The 24678-nt window shown below is 43.1% G+C and overlaps 1 protein-coding gene across 1 annotated transcript; it reads right to left on the bottom strand.

The window, feature by feature from the left end:
• Positions 1-6: 6 nt before the first annotated feature.
• On the bottom strand, positions 7-24101 carry LOC307027788 (nuclear factor of activated T-cells, cytoplasmic 3-like). The gene is made up of 7 exons (XM_079696144.1): positions 23878-24101; positions 23209-23381; positions 22105-22245; positions 18532-18587; positions 18267-18393; positions 14832-15884; positions 7-2053 (listed from the first exon to the last, which is right to left on the bottom strand). The coding sequence occupies exons 1-7, from the start codon at positions 24084-24086 to the stop codon at positions 1977-1979; spliced, it is 1836 nt and encodes a 611-aa protein (XP_079552270.1). The 5' UTR covers positions 24087-24101; the 3' UTR covers positions 7-1976.
• Positions 24102-24678: the final 577 nt, after the last annotated feature.

Here is a 24678-nt window from a genome sequence, read left to right as displayed (position 1 = left end):
TCTGAATAAGCAGCTAGATTATAATCTCATGTTTCATGTCATGTCTTTGCTGCTGTTGTCGTTTGCATAGCCTAAATACACGAGTGTGCTTCTTAAAAGTCTTCTGTACAGCATATTTGGTAGAAACACACCTGAACCCATGAAGATGCTCGCACTGCGTCCTTAACAAGGCAGGTTGGCTCCAGGATGCTAACAGAATAAATCAAGCGTCTACAACAAGTCTACTTCTGTAGGCATCGAGGTTTGTTTTTCGATTTTTTTGTATTTTTTCTCCTCATTTTAAAAGGCATTAGGCAGAATTTTAATGCATAGCAAAATCATTTTCACCTGGAAACTGACTTGAAAACGTCCTAAGCAACACTCCTCTGCTCTCACATGCAGGAGCATCATTGTCAAGCTTAAGGCAAGAAAAAGGACGCCTGAAGACCCTCTCAGGACCCTCTCAGGACCCCGTTATTGCTGCCGTACAGGCACTGCATATCTGTGAGAATAGGAAATATGAAAACATCATTCTGGAGACAAGTAATGAGTTTGATTGTGAACAGGAAGTGCATCCAGATGTTGTTCTCTAGACTTTGGGATTGTTTTTTTAATTGTTCATCATTAAGGAGGGGGGGACAATACATGAATGCAATATATAAACATTGGTATGTATAAAATACTATTCAAATCAGATCATTTCCCATCCAAAGGATGGTGGCGTTTAGGAATTTGAAGGCACACAAGGGCCCCTGGGAGCTGTGGGGAGCTATTGCCTGAAGAGAGATGTCATTATTAAAAACACTTCCGTGTAACGTGGAAATATCGGGCCCCTTCAAATATATTTGAATGACAATCTGAGAACTCATCCCTCATCAGGATTCACGAAACCATGTTTTTTTGTACACAATATTACAGTCACACTCAAAGCCAGCTGTGCAACACATGAAGAGTCGTTACTTTAGAACCATTCGAAGCTGCTAAGTGTTAATAAGGCATTTGTTCAACTTGAAGAAGAAGAGGAGAGGGAGGGAGTAAATGATGAAGAAGAGGGGGTTCATGTACAGATATCTACACGGCTGCAGGGGGGGCTACAGTAGTGGAATGTTGCAGGTTGCAGATCCCAGATCAGATCCTCCGGGCCCTGCACTCCAGACCTGAATGGGTTTATCAGCGTTGCATCACTGAGCCAAAAACTGGTGCCAAACCACAAATGCAGGCAGATATTTAAAAAGAAATGATGGTTTGATTTGAATGAAGGAATCCAAATTTGTGTTTGTTTAAACAGTTTTCTCCAACTGTGATTAGTTTTGCCACACTTAACTGTTTGTAATTGTATTGTTGTTTATAATTGTTGTTGCCTTTCTTACTGAACTAAAACAACCTCTAGAAACAATTTGTATCCCAGCTCTGGCTTTCTGTGAGACCACGTTGCACTCCTGAGTTTCTGTTAATCTACTATGTCTTCTTCGTCCAAGAAGGGCGATGCTGGTGAGAGAGGGACACACACACACACACCCCCCCCCCCCCCCCACACACACACACACACACACACACACACACCGTGGTGTTGTCTCCACTACAGACAGTTATTCAAAGGGCGAGCTCCAGTCGTAGAGATCTGATGGTTGGGGAAGACACGGGTCATCGCTGTGACTCCACATGTTCACCTTCTCTGTCTTCTGAGTGGAGTTGAGAGTTCTGTTTCTACATCTCTAAATAAGAGAAGTAGATTTGAAATGACATCAGAGGAGACGTATGAGAGTGTCTGCGTGTCTAACAGGTCCACGAGGCTCCAACAGAATCACAATACTCTGTTTCTGAACACAGTCTTTCTTATCACTTCCTGCCATCGCACACAGCACCTGGACCTGGACCTGGACCTGGACCTGCACCTGGACCTGGACATGGACCTGGACCTGGACCTGGACCTGGCCCGTGTCGCAGGGGGGGGTCCCTGAGCCAGAAGGCTGCGTCAGGTCCTGGAGGGGGCGGGGCTATGACTGGTTGTGAGCTGACGGAGGACCGTGGGTGCTGGGGGACTGGGACATGTCTCTGCCGATGATTTCATTCACTGTGAAGAGAAAACACAAACATAAGTTCTTACTGTATGTTGCAGCTCATTCTATGATATGTTGTCTGTGAAGTGCACTGGTTCATGGAATTGCTTTGAAGCTTGTGAAGAATAGGAAGGAAGCTCAGGACATCTCTCTAAGCTCACTGCTAGGTTTCATACATGGCAAAAAGAATGAGGAAATATCAATGGGAAACAGAGAGGAACAGAGCACCTGTCTCAAGTCTGATTGAAAAGTGAATTGTTTATAACAGGTTAATTATATCAATAACATGTATGTGATAAGTGATGAGTAACTTTCCTTTCTTGTGTTGCTGCCAGTGTTGTTTTTTTACTTTGATTTTATTTATCTTCTGCATATTGGTTTGTTTTGTTGTATTTTAAAACCACTTTTTAAAATCAAATATGTAAAAAGAAATATAAGGAAACTTTTTTTGCTGCTTTGATAAACATTGGTGGGACAATAACAAAAATAGTAACTGAGAAATAGTGCGACCACATGTCCACTTGATGCTATGACATAAGGTAATACAAGTCATATGCAGATGAAATCCCATCTCCAATCGAAATTGAATGGATAAAGACTGAAACTATTACTATCAAACTGTGCATGTTGAATTTGCCTTTACAGACAAACACAAAGAAATCCCTCAAGCTTCATAACTTTAACTTCCATCACTTATACAACATAGAGCTCTATGTCTCTGTCCAGCAGAGGGCGGTGTTGTCCCACGCTCAGTTCCTCCCAAGACTGAAAGCTCAAACTCAACCAGCTGAAAGCTCAAAGCGGAAAAACTCAAATAACTGGCAGACCCGAAGGTCACCAAGTCACAGCTCTGACGTGCACGAGAACCACCGCTCACATAACAGATGAGAGAAACTATTCCATTCACTCAAAGACATGCTAGCAGTTAGCAGCACATGGACCGTCTGTCGTTACTTCAGCAGAGCTTTAATGGAGCTCCGGTACATTTCCTCAGGCATGTCGAAAGGGCCGTGGGAAACCGATCCATTGTGAAAAACACGTTGAGGCACAGCGAGGTTAATTACTCCATCGACTCAGCTACAGCCTGATTTTAAATAACTAACACATTACTCTCGTTGTCCAATCACACGCGCTGCCGCCTGTTTTTCAGCCAACCAGCGCGTGTGGTTCTTTTTACATCTGCTGCCTCCATTCAGTATTCACACCGAGACCACCACCAGAGACCCAGCGGGGCGCCAGTTAAAAGAGCAGCCGTGAAGTAAATCAACTCCAAACACTTGGTGAGGAGGACACAGGCAGAGGGAAGACTGGTTCAAACGTTTCTGCCTTTCTCCCGCGGCTTCAGGGTTCATGTGGTTTATAAAAAGGTGAGGTTGACAGGTCAGAGGCAGGCTGGGTGAACTGGTTTGGGAGGGTGCAGCGGGGACCTCTGGCCCAGTGCGACACCGGGAGAGTTTACCTGTCTGAACACGACAACTCCACCTACTTACGTCCACCTGTGAAGCTCTACTGTAAACTCACACATTCCCCTTGGCGTAATACACGCGTGCTTTACCGTAAATCACTTTAAAAAGAAGGGGGCAGGGGTGACTCAGTCGATGATGACAAAAATGAACCCGACCGAGTGCTTCATTAGAGAAAAGAAACTGTATTTAAATGTGATGACACACACAGGGACATCAAATCAAACTCAAATGTGCTCGCAAAGCCATTTAACTTTCATTAAATATGATAATCTAACACTTCATCGTCATTTCCTCCAGCTACAAAGTGCTTTTTTCTTGTGTATCAACTACATATATTTACATGAAACATATTAACATTCTTCTCCAGTCTGTGTCAGAGAGTTGGGGTTTACATTGTGTTGTTTTATTTGTGTTTTTGGCTGCCTGCTTATTGTCTGGCCACCATCACTGTCATCATCCTGTTAGCGTGGGAGGCTCTTCCTTTCCCATGTCAACCATGTTCACACACACCATCACACACACAGCAACACCACGCGCGCATGACGCTAGACTGACACTATCAAAGCAAACATCTACAATATACTACAAGTGGGCCGCTTCATCGATTCTTTCCCTCAATTACGGATCGCTGTGATCAAACCGTGATGGAGGAGAACTGATCTCCTTTAAAGGCTGCGACCTTTACGAAATACAAACGGTGCGGCTGTGTTGAAATAAAAGCTTCATAAAGACCATCAGAAAGAAGCTGTATCCAAAAAATAAAAATACTAGTGCAGCAACTTAGCTTCTTTGGTTCAAACTTCACATCAATGTAGTGAAATATATGTCGGTATGTTTCAGATTTCACTCCTATTTCATTTTTTTTGCACTTATATATAGTATAGAGAGATACTGCTCTGTAGAATTACTCTTAAATACAAGATTTCCCTTAAGTAAAAGTACAGCATTCACAGCCAAATGTACTTATTAAAGTGAAAGTACATGTTGGGCAGAATGGCCCCTGTCAGAGTTATATCCTAATATGGTATTATTGGAATATTATTACTGATGCTTTAACACAAACAGCATCTTATTGCACATTTGAACGTCTCTACGTACTGTTGTATAGTTTAACATGTACAAAAGCTTGATTATTGTACATGTATCGTAAGTTTTGTTTGTAAAATAATTCTCAAATCAATGTAGAGCAGTCAAAAGTATCACTCTGAGATGAAGAGAAACAAGTAGCATACAAGTGAAATACTCAGGTGAAGTAAAAAAAAGACTACAAATTGTACAAGCTAGTACGTACTCGTAGTAAGTGACGCACTTTAGTGAGTGCACTTCCCACCACTGCTTGGGCCTGAAATGCATTTGCACTAAAAAGGGATCACGGTCTGTATTGATTCTATGACTGGGTCTTAACAGTGATTTGAGGGCCTGCGCTCACATCTGAAATGTTTTGTGGTTAACTCTTTAAACTGTGTGGATTCATCAATCTGCTCCGGCACCACAAAACATATGAGAAACACAGAGCCAAGTGCGAGAGACCGACATTAAGTGGGCGTCTGCAAAAACACATGACTTTCCACTGTTCTGTTTAGATTGTTGCACGGGCCAACATTAACCCGTCTATACTTATAAATAACACAGTAGACACAGAGGGCATACAACAAAGTGCAACGTTTGATCAGTATTTATCGTTAAAAAAAGAGGTTAACTCACGCTCTCTTTGTTAGGTTTCACTCTCGATATTACAGCCGAGAAATGAAAATCTGAACTCGCGTGGAATTGAACTTCTGTCCCTGTTAAAACCGGCAATGGGAAGAGTACCTAAGTCTCTCCAGACAGAAATAGTTCAAACAGTTGAGAAATAAAGCACCGAGCTGTCCCGCTCAGTGAGCGATGACCTATGCGTCAGATACCATTGAATTCAAGCTGGAGCTCCACACATCGATGATCGACAAGTGAAAGAGCGGTGTGAGTGGAGTCGGGCCTACGAAGGGTTTCATATGCTGATAGTGTTTCTCAGGTTTACTGGTATTCATCATGACAGAGCAGCAGAACGCGGTGACTCAGCGCTGACTGTCAGTCAGAGGGAGATCCTCTGCAGATGACTGGGAGGAGGAGGGGGGGTCCCTGATCAGAATATACATGATCAGTCAGCCCAATACTACTACGACGACTCTCAGGTGGGCTTACATCAGGAGATGCTTCCCCCTGTGTGCTCGTGGCTGGTATTGCTCATGGGTGTATGATTTCTTATTGAAGGCCACTCCTATACACCATTATTTTAAAAGGGCTTCTTTTATTGGCGCTGCTACTTTTACTGTTCAGGGTTCAATGATGTTCGATGACTTCTCCATGACCTTTACTGTACCTAATTTCCCATGACCAAAAACATTACTCTTTCTCAGCGGTACCACTGAAAATGGTTTATTTGAAAATGGAACAGGAAAATAAGGTCTGCATATGAAACATGTTGTGCCTATCTAAAACAAATCCACTAGGCTTACTAGCTTCTACAGACTAAAGCAACTCAAATCTCTCACCAGCAAAACACCTCGTCAGTTAAATGCCATTTTACATTTCATTACTATACCATACAGTATTTATTATCATTATAGTATTACTATTTCGGCGATTAGATAAAATATAAATTATATTTGAAGCAACTTTAGTTACATTTCCATGACTTTTCCAAAACTTTGGGGAAAATATTGTTTTCCATGACTTTTCCAGGGCCTGGAATTAGCATTTTGAATTTCCATGACTTTTCCAGGTTTTTAATGACCGTAAGAACCCTGACTGTCATCTCAATGTTTGTATTGTAATGTTTTATCATGAATGTTTGTGTCTTAAATCTATGCAATCAGGGCTAGTTATAGTCATTTGTTGAATTCAACTTTATTGTGCATTGGCATTCGGCATCAGTTAAAGTCAGGATGAAGCAAGTGAGTTTAAATAATATAAACAAATATTTCCACCACAAAGACAATTAAAAAAACAAATTGTGGCCTTTATGTCAGACTTTAATAGTTTTTTGCAGCTTTTAAAAATAAATTGTTGCTACAGAACACTGAAAAAACTACTTTAATGAAAAGTATTAAGTCAACAAATATCACATAACTGTATTAGGTTAGTTGAACGCAATAATAATAAGTTGCACCTAATTCTTTTTATTTATTCTTGCTTTATTTACTTATTTATATTATTGCTTTCAACTAACCTCACAGTGAAATCTGTTGACATAATACATTTCATTAAAGTCAACGTTTCAGTCTTTTCAGTGAAACAGCTGTAGTCATATCTACATACTTGACACATTGTTTACATTGATTTCCTGTCACTAAAGTGAAACGTCGAGCAGACCGCCGTGATTAGGGAATCTTACGTCTCCGTTTCTAAAGTGCACGTCAAAGGAGGGATATTCAAAAGATTTCCATAATGCAAAACAGAAGTGAAATAGACAGATGGCCGCTCACTGCGATAAACATGTCTACTGTCGAAATGGAAAATGAGCACTTATCATAACCCTCTATGACACACTGAAAAAAGCTCCCTGACCCAGGCTTAGAAAACATTACTCTGGCAGAATGGCTTAAGAAAAGAACTGAGACAAGGACTGATTCTGGAGTCCAGCAAATGAAGACAACATGTCACAATGGAAACATTCGTGCAGAGGGAACAACACGAGGAAAGACTTGGTTTGCCTGCAAGAGGGAATATCAAAGCTCAGTTTCCACTCGCTCTGCGACGGCATGCGCACGTCTGCACGGAGCCTCAGGTAGAGAGAGAACGTAAAGTCACTGAGCGATCACACACACATCGGGAAATAGATGGTCAGTTGATTGAAATCTTCCAGGATGGCTAAGAGAGAGGCTTTATTCTGGTTTAGTCATTTAGCTTTGTGATCTGTTTTATTTGAATGTCACTTTTGGAGTCGGGAAGTGACTGAGTGGGTGAGGCTCTTTCAAAAGTCAGCTTTTCAAAGTCTTTCATTTCAGTGAATCATCGCTGGATTTCCCATTTGATCTGACGTTAAGTGATTCACAAGACTAGGTGGGGGACTCTGAATAGTGCCCCCCCCCCTCAGTAGATGATCACGAGACCTCAGGAAGGAAAGCACTGGAGCCCAAATGGCCGTCTGGGGGGATCGGTAGAGACAGGGTATATGCAGGAATCCTGAAGTCAGATGTACGACCTTTTAAGACCCTTTCCGTACATTTTAAGACCTCATCGCAATGAGTGTGCGATGTCCTGTTCAGATGACGTCAAATCCAACGGGATGCCATAAATAAACTACACAGAATCACACTACACACCTACGCAATAATTACATTCAGGCAGACTGTAGAATACAACCTCTTTGGACCATTTATATACTTATTGGAAACAAGCTACAAAAATTAATACCTTGGAAAATGCTGTTTAATACTTTTTAATAGCCTTCATTTTCACTAAATTGATTTATCAACTTTTAATACTTTTTAAGACCCCGCGGACCCCCTGAGCGAGCATGGCGCTGATGGATCTCTTGGGTCTGAATCAAAGTAAAGCTCTTCCTGCAATTGAATAGGTGGTGGTTGCTAAAACATACATACATATAGTAGACTTCTTTTCCCACTTAAAGGCGGGGTAGGTAAGTTTGAGAAACCGGCTCGAGATACACTTTTTGTTATATTCCATGGAATGCTCTTAACATCCCGATAGCAATGAATATCTTGAGTGCTTTGACAGAAAATCCATACAAAAATGTAATCAGTGGAAGCCGTAGTACTGTAAAAAAGCACGACCAATCATCTGAGCCGGCCCGGCTAAAATAACTGGATGGCCTACCTGCCTGTCAGCCTTCCATCTGTGCACAAACTGATCTCGTGCCCTCATTGGTCATGTGCGCGTTCGTGTGTGTTGGAGGAGGGGCTCTTTAAGGAAGTGGCCGATTTGTTCCGGTTGTGTATTTTCAAATTCTAGTGCACTCGAGCTGGTTTCTCCAAAATGACCTACCCCACCTTTAAGCAGACCGTCTCGGTAAATGTTTCCGATTCCATTCGATTATTCGATTAAAATTGTGAAAATGCCCGTTTCGAAAAAGCTTTTTTTTTTATCAGCCAAAACTTCAAATCTTTCCTTTAAATTGTATAATGCAGATTCCTTCATTTGTTAATCTTTTAGTTTGAGTTAATATGTGTAAGGGTTGTAGGATCCTTGTATGGCTTTTACACACTTGTCTCCTTGTTACCTTTTCTGTGTGTTTCTGTTCTTCTTCTCTTATGTATCCTCACTTTTTTAAAACTCAGATGCTTTGATAGACATAGACGCATTCCCCCTGTACTTTAATAAGGGGAGTCAAATTGTCTTCTCAACACTGTCAAGTCCTCACTTGTGCACCACCGAACATTTGGTAACCAGCATTTATTTTCCAGTCAACAACTTAATGCTTGGCTGACAAATCAAGGACGAGCAGACAAGAACGCATCAAACTGAATCATAGCTAAATCCTGATTGAATAGCGCGCTGATCTATTTCATATTTATTTAAAGAGATAATATGTTGCTCTCATCTCCACTGAGGGGTTTCCATGCGCCCCCCCACCCCCCCTCCTCCTCGCTCCAGACTCTGCCAGGACCTTTGCAATACACGCTCTAAGACCTTAATTGCACGGAAAGATGACACAGAAAGGCCGTTTCCACTTTTCAGAGGAAAAGACCAGCAAATGTTTGCCATTGTTTTTAACGAGCAGCAGCAGCAGCAGCATTTCATGGAAACCATTTTTCCTTCCACTGTTTTTTTTGTCATGCCATCGAATCAAGAGCTCTGTGTTGTTACTGTTATGGTTGGTTAATGGCAGCATGACGCCTGTGACTGAAATGGTACCATAAACACAGGTCCATGAGCAATACAAAGAATCACAGTTAAATGAACTACAGATGTTTTCATTACTTCCTGGTTGTGTACGCATGAATATAACAAATATTTCAGAAGTTAGTGATTATCGGAAAACGTTTTTTTCTGACGCAATATATTAAGTGATGTTGTGAATTCAGAGTAACCAAACATTCATTGCTTTCGAATGAAGGTGGCTTTGTCTTCCACTGAAGGATCACAGATGATGGTGGTGGCTATTAAATGTAAACATTTGAGGTATCTTTAAAGTACAAACAAATGGGTCATAGTCTTCCAGAAGAATAATGTGAACCAAAATCCTTTACAGACGTAGCCAAAAACCAAAGACAACTTCCAAATGAAATGTCATGTTTGATTTCACTTGGGATACATCTAGAGTCATATTTCTCGCCACCTGTCAAAGGTAAATCCAAAATTCCCTGGCGTTTTCTCCCCGGTCCGGTCGGCCAATTCCTGAAGACTTTAACCAAATCTTTCTTGGATTGTGAAATGTTGGCCTCGTCACAACTCTCTTGCTTTATTCATTAAGGGCTCTCTGCCACGTTGCAACATTCCGGGAGCTCCGTGAAATTGTGTCGGGAGAGCAGCTCTGCATGCATTGAAGGAGACTTCAAAAAGGACTTGTCTATTGTTTGATAGTAAAGCATATTATACCTGCCAATTTACAAAAAGAAGTCTTCACTCGGAAGCTAGTTTGCTTAGCTTAGCATAGAGACCTGCCAACAGCTAGCTTGGCTTTCTACAAAGGTGGAAAAAAACGCATGTTTCCAATCCTCTGAATAACAATGAAGTAGGATGTTAAATCGAAAGTTTGACAGAGAAATTAAAAAGTCAACCACATGCGAGGAACAATATGTGATGAACATTTTTGTTTTTGCAACGACCTTGGAAGTTTCAGACTATTTGCAGTGTGTTCTTGTAAGGAGAGAAAACAGAACAGTAAAACCAGTCATTTAAAAAGATTTGTTCACTGCACGGAGAGTGCCTCGTATATTTGATTACATCTACAGGATAACGACCGTCACTCCCTGTTTGTATCTGTGTGTGTGTGTGTGCATTTTTCATTACTGTGTATGTGTGTGTGTCTTTTAGGGAGTGCAGGGATCGGCTGGTTGTAAACCCTAAACACCGCGCTCGCACTTGGAGGCAGCTGTGCATTTAGTCAGGGCAGCGCCAACAAAAGAGCAGCCTTTGTTGTGAACACACTCCGCACACTGCTGACAACTGCTTACACGCACACGCACACGCAGACACACACAAACACACACACACACGTGCTATCCCTTCCCCTTCGTGCTCTGTAAACACAGAGATCATCACGTGCTGATTAATTACTTAAATGCACGGTTCGGCAGCACAGAGGCTTCAGGTTCTGTCGCCATGACGGCTGCAATCATGGTTACAAGAAGGACTACTCTTCAAGCCACTGCTGGGATTATTGAGGAGCCAAATGCACACGCTTACACAGCTCTGGCAAACCTGTCTGAAAGTCTTGCTGGGGGATAGACGTAGACATTAATTAAAATAAAAACAGTCCATCAATCAACCATGTCCAAGTCCTGCAACACAAATAAATTCATTGGGTGTATTTATTTTAACAAGCTGTGGTCTCTTCGCCCCAAATGTGCTGAACAGTGGCCGTGAAGAAGAAGCCCGTCTTTGATGATATTCAATGAAGGAACACCCAACCTTACTCTGTTTTCATTCAGACTTCAAAGCAGTAAAAATACACAAAGCTGGACATTTTAGTGACACTCAGTGAAGTCCCATGCTGCTTTGTTCAAAAGTTCCTTCTTTGCTTTTCCAGCCAATCGCCTTTGTGAGCACATTAATAATCCTTGTGTCCATCTGCTGTGATTTCAAAGATTTCTTGTCATTTTGATATTGGGAATAAGTTCAATTTAACTGCCAACTACCATATTTCAAGTAGTCTGTATGGACAATCTGAAATATATTGTGTATACTATACTGTAAAAAAAAAAAGGATAAGATTTTTCTGTTTACACATTTTGTTTAATCTCACATGCCAAGTGCATTTCAGATTGGATGTCACGGCTGAGTGACCCTGCAGTGGGGTTGGACGCTGACCTTGTCTGTCCATCTGTCTGTCAGTCTGTCTTCTCACCTCCTGTGTCTCCTGCTTTGCACACACACTCATACAGTACACACACACCTCTACATCATCAAACAAACACAATACCCCATCTAACACACACACACACACACACACACACACACACACACACACACACACACACACACACACACACACACACACACACACACACACACACACACACACACACACACACACACACACACACACACACACACACACACACACACACACACACACACACACACACACACACACACACACACACACACACACACACACACACACACACACACACACATTTCAAGCTTGCTCTGGTGTGCGTCACTAGGGCCATCTGTTTGCTAACCTGAGCAGTCTTCTACACGTTCACATCGTTGTATCGCCTCTCATGCAAGTCTGTGATTCTACCGCAGTAGTTCATTTCATGATGCGGATAGTATGATGTGCAAACATTACTTAATCTCAGCTCTCTGCAGGTTCATGTTTTACTAAAAGTTGTACATTTTTCAGTAAGTTCAAACAGTGAATCAAATAGAAGATGTGGCAGAAATTGAGTGATAATTATGAGCTGAAGGGAGTAAAGGTGAGAGTGAAAGGGTGCAGGTGATGGCAGAAGACTGGTTTCCCTTGTTCTAACCACATTCATTAAATGGCTGTCATTACATTAGATTACATTTGACTTGACTGACATACTCAATACTGTGGGTAATCCCCACAGGAGCCATTTGAGGTGAAGTGTCTTGCCCAGGGACACAACAACATGCTGACTGCAGTGGGGTTTGAACCTGTGCTCCCCTGATCCGAACACCTATGCACTATTCCCACTGCGCCACAGCCTCCCTATTAAAGAGATTATACGCACTAAAGGAATCATTATTGCTGATTATACTTAATTACTATGGATTATATTTGAGTTTGTCAACAGATTTAACAACTTTAAATATTCTTACATGTGTATCTTCTGCTATATGTGCATTTGTCACTTCTTATCTACATGTGTGATATTGGTGTCCATCCTGATCGGTGTGTTTATCAAACCGAGCTGAATACGGTCTACTTAACAGAGTGTGACCTGCTAAAACTCAGAGCTGCGTTTAGCTTCACGTAGCTGCTTCAACACATGGCCTACAGAGCTGGGCTGGCACAGAAATCTATTTTTAGCCACCGGCTCAAAGGGAGCGCTCACATTCCCAGCTGAACCGTGTCACTCACAAACTTTTCTCACACTTTTCTTTTGATAGTGTGAGTGCAGCCGACTGTGGGTCTTTCAAGGTGTGTGTGATGGGGGGAAATCGACAAAACGAAGGCTACATGCTAAAGTGTGTGTTTGAACATGTTTTATGTACTTCAGTGGTTGTTAGTCTTTCACACATGACTTATTGACAATGGCCATGTGTTAATTAGGTTGATCCATGCTAGCACACAAAAGCCTACCTCCCCGACACCTTGGCCATGTTATTTATTAACCCCAAGCCTTTAGGACCCTCATTTGAATACCACACAGGGGTTAACAAAGCCCAAAGAGGCTCTTAGCAACAGATAAGGAGGTAGATGATTCGGAGTAGTCTGGACACACATATTTTAAAAAGTAGAGTTTGTAGATGAAAGACAAAAGCTGCTAAATGACTTAACGCTCACTAGTTAATTTCTCCCGAGCATGCTAATTAAAGTGGTTAATGCACGTACACACGCTAACATACACACAAACGCACACAGGATGCAATTACTGCTCTGGCACACAACTGTGTTTCAGTGTTTGCAAGTAGCTGATGCAATCCCCCCCCCCCCCCACCCCACCCCCCAGCTCCAAGAAGCCAAAAAACACAGTGAGTGTAATTCATCTCCAAACTGCTGCCAGGCAGATACAGAAGCTTTTTACAATGAACCCTAACCTAACCCTAACCCCCTTTAATATGATACTACAGTTATCAGTGCTATTGTGTCTATGTTACCCAATACGAAGTCACATGACCCCTCAGTAACGAACCTGATGAAAAACGCTATCACCATAATCAGGCACCGAGGTTTCCTCCACTGGAGAAACATCTGATGTTCTGTATTCTTTTACTTCATCAGATATAAATTCATCCTGCTCGTGACACAATGTAGTGTAGATTGAATCCCACAGCGGCCGCTTGTTTTAGACTGAAAATGAGATTGTTCACAGGCTGTGTAAATATATTGTGTTAAAGGACAGGGTGAGGGAGGGAGGGAGGGAAATGTGATAATGAGAGCAGGATGATTTGACTTACAGGAAACTGGAGAATGAGAGTCAGACGAAAAACAAAAGAGACATGTAGGGGTCTCGTCACCATACAGTGAAAGTGAAATGTAGATGCGTGGTGTCTTTATCTGATGGCCAGCTTCTCTTTCTAATTGTTTTAGAGTGCTAGCAAATAGAGTGGTGCAGTGACGCGTCCTAAAACCCGGAAGTGAGTTAGCATTTGACCACTTCCGGTTCCCTCGACAAAAAAGCAACGCAATTTCTTTTTTTGGAAAATAGCTGGAAATAAGGTCTGTGGTTAAGACACATTCAAGAGACGGATCACGTTTCAGAAGTGAGCCCTCTGGTGATTTCTGCAGAGTTTACATGTCTGAAAAACGATAGTTGTTAACATGTGGCTGAATAGGACTACAGAAGTTGTCCAGGCCGTTGTACGTCATTACACCGAACACGTAAACACTCCGCTTGAAAGCAAGTACCTGCCTCCTGCAAACTGTTCAAACAAACGCTTCAACTTGTACCATTTTGAATCTATAGTTTTGAATATGGATCTTAAGTTGGCGTGACGTTGAAGTAGCGATCCTGCTGTAGTTCCTTTATAGCATAACGTTAGCATTTAGCTTCTGGCGATTCGATTTACGATTCAAAAATGATAAAAGTAGGGTAGACATGTGGAGATTATCCGGCTGAACAAAACGTGATCCGTCTCTTAAATGTGTTTCAACCACAGACCTTATTTCCAGCTATTTTCCAAAATCCTATGGAGAAATTCCATTGCGTTTTTGTCGAGGGAACCGGAGGGAACCCATGCGCAGCTTACTTTGGGGTTTAGGACGTGTCACTGTCACTGCACCACTCCATAGGGTAAAGTGTTAAGTGTGGCACTGCCTTAATGAGCCTTATGTCAAATCTAAATCCACTTTTTGTAGACATCTTGTGCTCTTCTCTGTCACTTTTCAGGAGCACAGTAGAGAAGGCAAGCTAAACACATGCTCTTCACCACCCTCGGTGCTTTCCTGCTTCTAAAGGAAATCAGGTGGACACAAGACCGAAGAAACGTTTTGAATGAGAAAAAAATGAGGATAAAGATAACTTACCATCGTCCAGCGTGATGTCCTGTAGGCCGATGGAGCGGAAGGTGGGCTCCTTCTCCTCGGGCTCCTCTTTGATGTCCGGCCTCTCTTTGTCCGAGGGGAAGGGTCCTTGTGGGCTCAGAGGGTGAATCAGAGGCCCCGCTGCCACCGGGGAGAGGCTGGCCATGACCGGGCTGGTGGCCTGGGGGGAGTGCTGACCTGAGTGCTGCTGCTGCATGGGCCCCAGAGGACTGCCACCTGATGTGGGGGAGGAGGAGGTGGGAGACTGGTAGGGCAGCGATTGGAGCTGGGGGGAGGAAGGCCCTGAGTGGGGAGAGGGGATCATCCTGGTAGCAGGGGCGCTGGACGGGGTGGGACAGGAGGCTGACCTCTGACCCACGGGGTGGTAGCCCATCGCCCTATGCAGCTGGGAGGGGTGCTGCCCTGCGAGGGGGTGGCTGCCGGGAGAGGGCATCTGGGGGGGGTTTGGGGAGCAGTGATAGTCTCCGAGTGTGTGCAGGCGTGGGGATGAGGGGGAGAGCATCGGTTGTTGGCTCTGGGGAGACCCAGCTATGCTGTTTGAGGAGGGGGGAGCTGATGGTGAGGAGCACGGGGAGGAAGGGTACACCATCCCCATCCCCATCGGGTGAGACGCTGCAGAGACGCTGTGCTGGAAGGGCATCCTCTCGTAGCACTGAGGGGGGAGGGGGGACTGGCCGTTGAAGGGCAGGCTGTGGCTGTGGCCGTGCTGCATGGACTGGTAGGAAGGCCGGGGGGGCGCAGGGAGAGGAGCAGGGGTCGGGTGGAACGTCATGTGGCAGTCTGCGGGGGGGTGGTGCAAGCTGCGACTCTGGAGGTGAGGCAGGTGCTGGAAAGGCGGGGAGCCCAGGGAGGGGCAGGGGCCCTGCAGGGAGAGCAGGCCGCGGGGGGAGCCGGACAGAAGGCCGTCCGATGGGTGGCACTGCTCCGGAGAGGGCAGCTGGGGGCGCACCAGCCCGCCAGCATGGGCCAGGGGGAGGGACATGGGGGAGACGGCAGAGAGGTCCAGCTCTTCTCTGTGCTCCTGTTTCACCAACACTGAAGGGGGAGAGGAAGGGAGATGTGAGGAAAACAGTGATACAAACAGGAACACATCAATCACTCAAATACTGAATCCTGAATCAGAAGCAGAATTCCTTTATTCCGCAGGGTATAGAGAGAGAGGAAAAATTAAAAGAATACACTATTAGATCAAAAGGTATGTACATAGTATTTAAAAAAAAAAAAAAAAAGTAAGTAGAAAATTCAGGGCAAATAAGTGAGCAGCAGCAGTATCTATAAGATCAATGAAGTGTAACATTATGGAATGAAGTGTGGTGGTAGATTACACTAAGAATATACATTAGTCAGGTCATTGTATTGCAACAGAGTCAGTGTCACAGCAAGTGATGCTGCTGCTCAGTCCAGTGCCTTCAGGCAGCTAAAAAAAAGCAAGTCGGTGTTTCAAGTTTTTCCACATTTTCCTCCCCCACAAGTTCACCCAGTGTCTCTGAAGTTCAAATATGTTTCAGTCAAACCAGAAAAACTAGGTCACAAGAACCTAAGCGCCTGTAGAATAGTTGCTGAAATGTATGGTTTGTGAAATGTGTCTCCTTCCAGGTGCAAAAAGCTTCAAAAAAACGAGTGACATTGTGATGGTAAATGGGGACTATCACTTTTACTGTGACAGCTCTGCTATGCCGATCGGTAACCTATTTCCCAATCTGGTGCCTTGTAACAGTTAGTTTTATTTTGATCCAGCTCTGAATTAGAGGGAGAGCATATGTTGTCAGTCCGGGTGCCATCATGTGAAATGTTGTGTGTGAAGAGAGGAGCCGAATGCCCGGCAACCCGGATCAGACCAACAGAAAACGAGTTCAGTGCTGTTGCCCTCGACTCACCCCATCATGCCTCTGGGACTGAGAGGCGAGGGGGCACGAAAAGGCCAAACAGGGTTTATTCTGGCTTTAAACGGAGCTACAGGGATATCAAGGGTACAGCAAGGGAACTGTATATTTTAAAACATGAAATCCTGTTTTATTATGGCTTCAAATTGAAACCCAGAACTTAAAAAAAAAAAAAAACGTTTTTTACTTCAGTTTGATGAAGACCCCAAGGACAAATAGAATAGAGCCAAAGGTATATCAAGATAAGTAAAGGGTAGATGTTTTTCCTTCTGTTTTAAAAAGATACTTTTCCCCCAAGGTCAACTTTATTTTTTTATGACTGAAAACCAACATTGAAATCCTGTTTTAATACAGAAAATCATAGTTTGTTTCTTAAGTTTAAAAAAGAAAATGTCTTCCCCAAAGCAAAGTAGTGTTTATTGTGGCTTCAAACCGAGACAGAGGTACAGTATTTGGTGGGAAAGGGAAGCGAATCAAAATTGATTATAAAGGTTTGACAAATAGTTTGCACGTTATGTTAACTAAAGACAATTTCTCTTTAAACATGTCAAAGTTTACTCAGAATTCATCCTTCAACTGGGCCAGGGCCTCTTCAGCCCAGACCACATCGAAAACTTTTTTATTTTTTGCCGCCATAATGCAGGCGGTGTCCGTGGTTACATTAGTGGTGTCAGCGACGCCGCTTGATTGACAGAGCAGGGTAACTCTACTCTGCTCTGATTGGCTGCTCTGATCTGTCGACGCTGAAAACAGGAACTGTCAGTGTTGAGTGGGCGTGCTTGCAAACAGAAAGGCTGGGTGGGTGGAGGGGCAAGGCCGCATATACGCACACACACACACAAACGTACACACTTTTGTGGTAAAACTCAGGGGTGTGGATATGTTGCACAAAATGCTCACATGCCATTATATTCCGCCAACGGTGTTTCAGTATGACTAGCTTCTCGAGGAAAATAACACAATAACAATATCAAATTGCACGGCAGGAATTTGCCTTTAATGAAAAACATTGAGGAAACTTTCAAATCAAAATATTATGACTATCGAGTTCCCTTACTGCTAAAATACTCGTATGAAACTACTGATGGTCTGCGAATATATAAAGTGTCCTGGATTGCAAAAGAAAAAATAAGGTTGGCTTGATAATTTGAGTCGGCTTGACAGAATAATCAGTTGGCAGGTGTTAATGTTATTGTTAGTGGAGAAGCCCTTGTAAACCACAGTGATGCTTTCTTTGGAGAGAGAACGAGAGAAACGGGGTTAGTGAAACCCATGTGGAGAAGTGTGCAACACCGAGAGCACGTTACAACTGTCTCTGCTGTCAGTCAAACTTCTTGTCATTATCTTTGGAGACGAGCTGCAACAGGGAGCAGTACACCCCAAGGAATGCAAAGTGAAGCTTGAGCGAAACCCTTTGTCTTAATGTCGGTAAAAGCATTTCTTTGTGCTCTCTTACCGAACTAAGGGGATTGTCTTCAAATGTTTCATTAACGGTCTAACTCTGTCTAAAAGTCTTGAGAACTTCTTATCTCACCTGACAGGTAAGTGAAGCGTTGCGATTGGCTCCTTTTCCGCTTGCCATTGCAGACATAAAACTGCACCTGCACAGCTGAGCCCACAGACTTACTGTGGTAGGGAGGGACCTCCACAAGGATGCACGACTACAAAAAAACACATTTGACATTATTTACACTATTGCCAACACAACCTACAATGCATACAATAAAAATAACTGCTAGTACACAAAAATTAGTAAACAATATGCAGACAATATGCAGTATAAACATTTGACTACTTACTCCTTGAGTTTTCTCACGCATTATTTTTGCCTCAACTTCCCACTGTGGTCGTCCATCTATGGTTAGGGAAAAAAATATATAAATGCACAAACCAGTGAAACTCCAAGTGCAGGCAGGGAGAAAGATAGCAGGAGCATATATTACACAAAATATATAATTCACTCTAAACTCAAAAATGCTGATTTAAATTTAGCAATAAACCTGAAATTCATAAGGAAAGTGACACATTTGACAAATCAGTAAATCAGAAAAGACAGTTCTCCAGTGCAGGTCAGGCTAAAATAGGCTTTTTAATGAAGAATAGACTGAGAGTGAGTGACACAGTATCATTGTATCACATACCAGTCACACAGTACATTAAAACAAACAACTTCATCCTGATGCAAGAGTGATCATAAATAAACCCAGGCCACACATGACCACTGATGTCTACATTTGATTCTGAGCACCCTTTTGAATTAAAGTCTGCTATTTTTCAAAGTAAGTTTCCTCTTCTGGAGAAGCTCTCTTTGTCCATCTTAAAGTTTCCTAAAGATGATGTCAGTGTGCAGGGCTTTCTCAAACAGACAGGGCTTGAGAACCCCACGAGACTTTGAGCACACGATTTCAATTTGTTCTGGAGAAACGAGAGACATCAAAACAATGTCATTTTGAAAGTCCCAGAAGCCTTATGGAGACAATCTTAACAGCGATTAAATGGTAATCAAATGTCCAAATATCCTGCTGTTTGTCTTGCCTGGTTAACATTAAGGGACAGAGGAGTGGAATAATTGTATTTATTTGAAAAGGCCTTAACGCACTGCCGGGTTTCTGGCTAGAAAACATCCTTTTCCAGCTTTCCTATGAGGGATCTAATTATTTGGCGAGACATCTTAAGGGCAGCTGCTTGAAGGGAAGCAGTCGGGCTGAAAACACTGACAGACTTGCCGTGTGGTTGGAAGAAATCACAATCATCGCAGCATGGAGAAGAATACAAACGTTGACAACTAAGTGAGTACTGTATAGTCTCTCAGCGGAGTCAAATGAATTTTGCAGTTGCCTGTTTTCATACTGCTCACATGGTGCGAGTGTACTCCTGCACCTGCACGGCCTCTTCCTCAAAACCCAAAGGATTCCCCCCAAAAACCACCGTCAGGCATCTGCACCATGTCTGCAGAGAGGCAAGCCCATATGTTTCTTTCCAAGCACTCAACTGTAAGCCGTGTAACATTTACAATCCGCACTATAATGGAGCTCTAAGTGAGTGATTTACCTGTTCTTAGCTCACCCTAACATTAGTCATAGTTGTAGTTATCCATAAGCCAGTAACAACTCTGAAGACACTCGTGAAAAAAAATTCACAGATGACGGATAGTCTTTCCTTTTTCCCTCTGAGCAAATGACCTTGAATGTCTTTGCAGCTGACAGCAGTGCATTATTGCAGCGCAGCTTGTTGACATTCAACAGGCAGGAGCAAGGGCCCCACATGCTCCGTCAGACAACAAGCACCAACAGGCACCTCATACCAAGCTGAGACCATGACTCCATCATCCATACACCCCAGTCAGAAGGGAAAGAGCGAGCACCTATTGCCCCGGAAGATCGCACAAACATAACAAAAGCTGATTACTGTTTATTTAAAACATATTTGTAAAAGCCCACAGTTATTTGCTCTTACAAGAGAAACAACACAGTGACTACGGAGAACACAGGCTCTATTAGTCACTACTCAGGGCAGTCAGTTATAGCCTTTAAAGTTCATTCTTTTGTATAAACATTCATCCTTGTAAAGTTGAAATACTTATACCAATTATGGACTTATTCGGAACTTCATTGCTTGAGAAGTCTCGTAGCTTTGAAATGCTAATCTTGCTTTTTGGGAAATAATACAGAGAGAAAAAACGATAGAAAGTGAGGAAAACAGACATCTATGTTTTAAACACTATTTACTTTGTGTAGATGTAAGCTTTCAGTTGCCAGGCTTTAAGGTAGCAAAGAAAACCGGACTCTGAAGCTATGCCTACTAACACATGGCAAGAAAAGACATTACACATTCTTCTGCTTTTAAATATGATCCCACACCAACAATTGCCCCGTGATCTGTGCCTGCACATAGTCATTTATAGTCCCATCCCATAATCTCTGTGTACTAGCAACCAAATCCCAGTTTCTCCAGTTCCTTATGAATCTACTGTTATCTTCAAATTCTGACAGATGGTGGAAAAATGTCTGTCACTGCCTCTTTTTTCCCTTTTCTTCCATTCCTATACTTACTCCAATCAGGGCCTTTCTGCACTAAAGCAGGCGGATTAGTCGTGATGAGGGGGATCATTTACACAAACCTAATCAACATCATCTTCCACTCCCCTTTCTCTCTGTCTCTTTCCACAGTCCGCTGCCTTCGTGCTCCATGGGGCCCAGCTTTCCCTTCGTACCCAAGATGCACCTCTCTAAGCTTTCCACTTGCTGCTGTGCTATAAAAACTGGACCATCAGGGGGTTGTTTCAAGCGTGCTACCTCTCTTTGCCATGCTTCAGCTGCTACACCTCAAAGAGCTACAGACATTCCTACGGGCTAAAAGAATCGTAGACAATGGCTCTTACTCGCAGAAACAACACCCTTCAACTTTCTGCCATGTGTGAACTTGACTCTGTTGCTCCGCATCTCAAAGGTGTCTCAGGCAGGCAGAGACTGGCTCATCGATTGCTATCCATTTAACACTTGCATCCAGGGGAACAGCTACAACATGTGTTTTGATTACGGAGTGATGTACAAAAGAGAAGGCAGAGAAAGGCCAGTGACTGAAGAGGGTGAATTGGAAAGAGAGTTTAACTAAGTAACGTATTTAGCGTCGGGAACAGATATAAGCAACTTTCAAAGTGTCACACTGTAGCATGAAGCTAATTAGCATATGTATTGACCATATTAGCCTTTCCTGTTAAGCATGTGAATTATAACATGTATAATTTTGTGTTAAGTAAAGATGACAGTATTTTGAGGAAGCTTTGTAGACTGTGAAAATAAACTTTGTACCTTTTTATGTTTGTGTAATATCTTGATACTGCAGTGGTTTGAATAATCAAACCAAAAGACTGTAGAGTTTGCTACAAGACAGTATGCGTCTGTGTAAACAAATGTGTACAAATACTGCAATGTAAAAGCCATGTCAGGATTTGCAGTGCATTGCCTCATGCCTACTTGATGGACAGCAGAGACAGAGATAAATCTGTTCTGCACTCGACAGAAAGCCCTGTGGGAATAGAGGACTTGTTTGGGCTGAGGTAAAGACACATATCACATCCCCACTGACATTTATCGGACATGACTACCATCAAATCCTTCTGCTGACCTCTGCAAGACCTAGAAAAGCCTCTGATTCCAACCTCAAGAGTAGAAATGTAAATTAACAACGTCCCAAAGTCCGTTTTTTGGCCACTGAAGAATATCGAATTTTCCACCACATAAATGACACATGTGATGTTTTACTCACAGCGGCTTCTCTGATCAAATCTCTCAGACAACCGTTAAATACAATTCGATTTTCACAAACTGTTTCTGCAGAGGTGTTTCAAAGGTAAGCTGCTGTGCACCTACCAGGGCCTTTCTCCAGGAAGATGACCTTGGACTCTGGGAAGAAGTTGGAGCCGGTGATGACCATCTCTTCTCCCCCGCTGACCAGACAGCTGGTCAGGCTGAATTTCTCCACCTGGGGCAGCTCTTGAGCCGAACGCTGGGCTGGGAGAGGAGCAGCAGGGGTGGAGGAGAGAAGGAGGAGCGTCATTTGCTGAGCTGTGATTATACACTCTGCAGTCTACTATTCAGGGTGGATTAATAATGTGTAGACAAATCATCAGGAGCTCCTTTAAACATTATGGATGTTAAAGGTCCCCTATCATACTGTTTCTCATCAATATATTATAGGTCTCAGATATATACAAAACATGTCTCTGAAGCTCCAAACACCAAACAGATCATTGTAGCATTACCCATAATCCCCTCTGTTTCAGCCCTGTTTCAAAAGTGCTGATTCTCTTACTACTTGAGATGAAAATAAGGAGCCCCTCCCCACGCCCCTCTGAGAGAGATTTGGTTAAAAAGAACTCAATGGTGCTCTAGGAGGAGATTCAGGTGATCAGGTGGGGGGGGGGGGTTACCTTGGTTGCTGATTGGCTAATGGTTACACAAGCCAAAAAATCGTTATGACATCATAAAGTGGCCAAAATCTGATCAGCTCATTTTCAGACAGGTTTTTATATAAATGGATCAGGACCAAAAGTAAGCAAATCTTTTTTCCTGAATCTTTCAGAATCTCTTTCCACAGAGGGGGGGACACATGTTGATGTAGAAGAGACATGAACAAGTGGATTTTGCATAATAGGTGACCTTTAATACAAAACCCCCCCAAAGAATGTGCCTTAAAATAAACCACAAAATTAGTGTCAACACCTCCCTAAATGCGTAACAAAAATGTCATGGATAGAAGTGAGCGTTTACATTTTTAACATGTATCAGACGTTCTTATCTGAAGTGACTTTCAATGAGAGCAAACAGTAGTTTAAATCAACATTTCAAACCGCCAGACTGCAAGCCGGCTAATAAAGGAGTGTGTGGGAAGGTTTGTGTGCATGTGCTTTTCTGAATGAACATGTTTTGGTGTGTGTAGGCGTGTGTGTGAGACTCTGGCTCGTTGACACTCACAGCACTCCACAGGGATAGAGGCGGCCTGCAGAGAGAGCACCTTCCCGTTGGGTTGTGGGATGTGGACTCGGAAGACCACGCGGACCCGTGTGTTCTTCCTTCCGATATCCGTCTCCCCCTTCCGCAGCTCGATGTCTGAGTTCCGCAGCTTCAGGATGCCAGCACAGTCGATGCTGCAAAGTAGAGGGGAAATAGTTGGCTCCTGTAGGGCAATCGCTAAGACAGGCATAAGTAGTGAAGGCCTGGGAGTGATAAAACCAACCACAAGCCCGGTAGGGAGTCGGCAATGAGAGGCAAAGTGAGTGTTGAATGACAAAATAAGAATGCCTGTGAATATGATTTATTACAACTGTAAAGGAGAAAAGCCCTACCAAATCCCGTCCTATGAGTTCCAACTTAAATGAAACCAGACCTTATATAAATAAAATAATCAAGGGGATGCAGAATCATAAATATTTGAATAGAGTTTCTGCTCCATGAGAAAGATTCTCCCTCTGCGCCCAACTCTCATGTTGGCTTAAATTAAGAAAATCGACTAAATCTCCCTTGGAAGATGTTATAATCCTATATGATCATAAACATTGTTATTTTTTCATTGGACCGGGCTTCCTTCACGGTGGTAAGCTCATAACTTAGTAATGTGACCCCCTAAGTGCTTCAGACACCTACCCGGCTGTCATGTTGTTTTCAGGCAGGAGAGGAATTTCGAGAACTTTGGTGCTGGTGACTACAATCTCTTGGCTGGCCGTGGCTACAGTCTTCCCGGTGATCCGGTGCACCTGGTAGAAGGCGTGCGGCCTCAAGTAGCGGTCGTCTGCTGTTCCGATGAACATCTGCAGGTTGATGGGCTTCTCAGTGTAGCCAATGAGCTGAGACATGACAGAGAGAGAGAGAGACAGAGAAACAGATGTGAGTTATTGGAGTCCAGATGAGAGGTGTGAACAAAGGAATACTCTCTTCATTTCCACTGACTTCAGAAGGCCACCCCTTTTGGCGGGAATCTAAATGTCAGCTCGAGGGTGTTGTGTTAAGTCTGGCAGTCCCGCTGGAGATGCATCTGGTCGTTTGGCCCAAAAACATCGGCTTTTTAAACTAATGGACTTACGGTCTTTTCCCCTCAACCGCCTGCCCCTTAACAGGGTTCCATGCAAACCACTGTGACCTCCTAAAAACCCAGCTAGAGCCTTAAAACCTGGTCTGTTCAGTCGTTCCACAACCAACAACAATGTGTATTGCATTTACAGTGCCTACTACAACAACATCAACAACAAAACAAAACTGAAAGAACTGAATTGGCTCTGAGATTATTAGAAGGAATTGATGTGGTCAATCATCGGATCAATTTACGAAAAAAGGTTGTCAAAATATACAAAGCATTATTCACACGCTCCTCGAGTCATGCTGTGACGTCTCGTGCACATACGAAACCTTTGAATGGTTACGCTGGGGATAAAAGGGAAAGAAATACCG

The sequence above is a fragment of the Notothenia rossii genome, assembly GCF_949606895.1.
Source record: "Notothenia rossii genome assembly, contig: scaffold_408, whole genome shotgun sequence".
Taxonomy (NCBI): Eukaryota; Metazoa; Chordata; class Actinopteri; order Perciformes; family Nototheniidae; genus Notothenia; species Notothenia rossii.
This window is presented reverse-complemented; position numbering and strand designations above follow the sequence as displayed.

Excerpts from the sequence above, each read along its gene's own strand:
- LOC307027788 (XM_079696144.1), bottom strand. The coding sequence starts at position 24,086 with ATGTCTCAGCTCATTGGCTACACTGAGAAGCCCATCAACCTGCAGATG. Across the intron at positions 18,588-22,104 it reads CTTCCTGGAGAAAGGCCCTG|ATGGACGACCACAGTGGGAA; the intron begins GTAGGTGCACAG and ends CCCTAACCATAG. Across the intron at positions 15,885-18,266 it reads ACGCTTCACTTACCTGTCAG|TGTTGGTGAAACAGGAGCAC; the intron begins GTGAGATAAGAA and ends CTCCCCCTTCAG.